General features: G+C 38.3%; 1 protein-coding gene across 1 annotated transcript; it reads left to right on the forward strand.

Annotated features, from left to right (window-relative positions):
- The first annotated feature begins 801 nt into the window (after positions 1-801).
- LOC143629008 (uncharacterized) lies at positions 802-1,657 on the forward strand. Its single transcript, XM_077098411.1, has 2 exons — positions 802-1,255; positions 1,323-1,657. Exons 1-2 carry the CDS (start codon positions 802-804, stop codon positions 1,655-1,657), a joined length of 789 nt encoding a protein of 262 aa, XP_076954526.1.
- The last annotated feature ends 1,342 nt before the right edge of the window (positions 1,658-2,999 follow it).

Below are 2,999 nucleotides of genomic sequence, written 5' to 3' on the forward strand. Positions count from 1 at the left end.
TATAAATTTGTCAAATTTGTACCAAAATTTTGTGGGTGTTACAGATAATAACCATGTGAGTTATAATTAAGAATTCAAACTATTATTTAAATTTATGAATAAGTATCAGTATCTCTACTTAGCTGACAACCGCTTTCTTAAGACATTTTTTATTAAAAAAGAAGGTTCGACTGATGAAGACATGGGCGTGATTCAAATTGGAGATGATAAAGACGAAGAGCGGTGAACAACTAGTTAAAATCAAACGGATCGATTTAAGTTGGACCAATCAATTGGAATCTTTGTTAAAGGATTAAAACAAATTGTGGGGTCTTCATTAAAACTAGTTAAAATCAAACATGTTGATTTCACATAAATCCAGACGAACAACAAAGTGGACAAAGTTGAACCAATCGATTGGAATCTTGGTTAAAGGATCGAAACACATCGTGGGGTCTTTATTAAAATCGAAGAGATCAATTGGAATTTGAACCCGTGACATATGGAGTGCAAGGCTCTTCAACTTATAAGGCTAAGGGTAATGGTCTCGTGATGGGGGCGCGGAGGCCCGGCGTGGCCACCTGGCTCGCGAACACCGCTACCACCTTGGCGCGGATGGGGCGCGGTTGGCCGGCGCGGGGCAGTCCGCGTGGGGAGTATAACCGTTGGGGTGGTTTTTAAAAAAAAAGGTTTTTTTTTGTTTAACATATAAATACCAATCCACACATTCCATTTTAATTAAAATTCACCAAATTCTCTCTTATTCTCTTAAAAAACCGTACTTTCCATCTACCAAAACTATATTTCTTTCCATTTTTATAAATGGCATCGTCTTCATCGTCTTCGTCTACCAATTCTTCCAAAGAAGACGAACTCATTTGTCAAGCGGTTCAAACGACGATAAATTTTTTGATCGATCAAAGACGCCCTCGAGCCCCATTATTCCGGCAACCACGTCTTCGTGATCGAAAGACTGCTAATGAAACTTTGATACGTCACTATTTTAGCCCCGATCCCGCATATGGTGAGGAAAGTTTTAAAACCCGTTTTCGAATGACTAAACGATTATTCATGCGTCTAGCAAATGACTTGTCGGAGCACTTTGAGTATTTTCAACAAAGGGATGACGCTAGAGGTCATCCCGGGTTCACGCCTACTCAAAAAATTACCGCCGCTCTTCGGCAACTAGCGTATGGTGTTGGCTCGGACATGTTGGACGAGTATTTACAAATGGCTAAAAAGACCGGACGTGATTCGCTTAACCACTTTTGTAAAGGTATATAGTTTTATTTAAAATTTTATTATTTACATTTATTTATATAATTTTAAATAATTATATTTAGGGGTCATATCGCTATACAAGCGGAGATACTTATGTAAACCAACAATGTATGATATCCAACGCATATACGAGGTGCACGGTGAAAGGCATGGTTTCGGGATGCTCGGTAGCCTCGATTGTATGCATGTTGGTTGGGCTATGTGTCCTACTGCTTGGCGAGGTCAATTCCACCGAGGTGATCACCCCGGCCCTACTATTGTACTTGAGGCGGTGGCGTCACAGGATCTTTGGTTTTGGCATGCGTTCTTTGGGGTTGCCGGGTCAAATAATGACCTCAATATTATCGATCAATCACCGATATTCGATGACCTTATCGACGGGGTTGAACCCTCTTAGGCTTTTTTTGCAAATGGAGAACACTTCAAGTACGGGTACTACCTCGTTGATGGTATTTACAGCGAATGGGGGACACTAGTTCAAGCTTATGCGTCTCCACTTTCTGACAAACGAAAGTACTTCACGAAGAGACAAGAATCGGCCAGAAAAGATATTGAAAGGGCGTTTGGAGTCTTAAAGAAAAAATGGGCAACATTGGCGAATCCAATAAAATTTTGGACAAGGGAGAGGATAACGGAAACGTGTGTAATCCTACATAAGATGATACTAGAAGACGAGGGTCACGCTATTTGTCAAAACTACCAAGGTGATATTCCAAGACAAGAATCGACGATCACCAATGAACAACGACTCGACAACTTAAATATCATCAAGAGCCGTGAGATACACGACAACATTCGGCACGAGTTGGTCGAGCATTTGTGGGATAGAAGACCCGATAATCTTGTATTAGACTAATAATATTTTAAATTATTATTAATGTAACGTTTTATATTATTATTAATGTAATGTTTTAAATTATTTTAAAAAAATAAAAAAAATTCAATCAAGCCCCGGATCACCTGGACCACTACACCCTCTGGGGCTTGACCCTGTGCCCCGTCACCGCCTACGTATCGTAAATATATTGGATCACTTAGGCTTGGATCAAGCCCCACTACCCTTAGCCTAAGAAAGGCCTGGACTAAGCGTCGATTTGTGAATGAATACCAACCTAATAACACATATTCTAAATGTTGGTGGCAGTTTGCAATTCATAATAAACATCTATAAATAGTTAAATACCAATATTAGTATAGATAGCAATGCCATATTTAGTTCTTTTAACTAATCCAAGCCTTGCCTTTAAGGGGTGGTGTACTGGTAAACCAGTGAAACAGGACCGGACCTATAGGCTTGGACCTATAGGCTTAGAAGGCTAGGCAAGAGCTTAGGGCCACCAAAAAATAGGGCCCCAATTTTTTAAACAAAAGTTATATCTGTGTATAGTGTCATTTTAGTACCTGTGTTTTGTTTAATTACGCAACTTTAGTACCATTTTTGAATTTATTGCAAATTGCTGCCTCACTTTTCTAAAACTTGCAATTTTAGTACTTTTTTCTAACCCCGTCTATTTTTTTCGTTAAGTCAGGGGTAAATTAGTAATTTTGATTATTTTATTTATTTTCTCTTTTGAGTTAAGTGTCATTTTCATACATGTGGTCTGTTCAATTAAGCAACTTTAGTACATTTTTTTAAATTTATTGTGACTGAATACTTTGATTAGTTTTGGATATATAGACAAACCAAAATAGACATTGCATATTACAACTAAAAGGTAACTAAATACATGATAGAAGAT

This window comes from Bidens hawaiensis, unplaced genomic scaffold (genome assembly GCF_021521415.1).
Source record: "Bidens hawaiensis isolate Kalapana, Puna unplaced genomic scaffold, B.hawaiensis_p1.1 tig00005142_1, whole genome shotgun sequence".
NCBI lineage: Eukaryota > Viridiplantae > Streptophyta > Magnoliopsida > Asterales > Asteraceae > Bidens > Bidens hawaiensis.

Bases quoted from the DNA above. Each gene is read 5' to 3' on its own strand.
- LOC143629008 (XM_077098411.1), top strand. From the start codon at position 802: ATGGCATCGTCTTCATCGTCTTCGTCTACCAATTCTTCCAAAGAAGAC. The intron at 1,256-1,322 runs GTATATAGTTTT...AATTATATTTAG, and splicing joins GCTTAACCACTTTTGTAAAG to GGGTCATATCGCTATACAAG.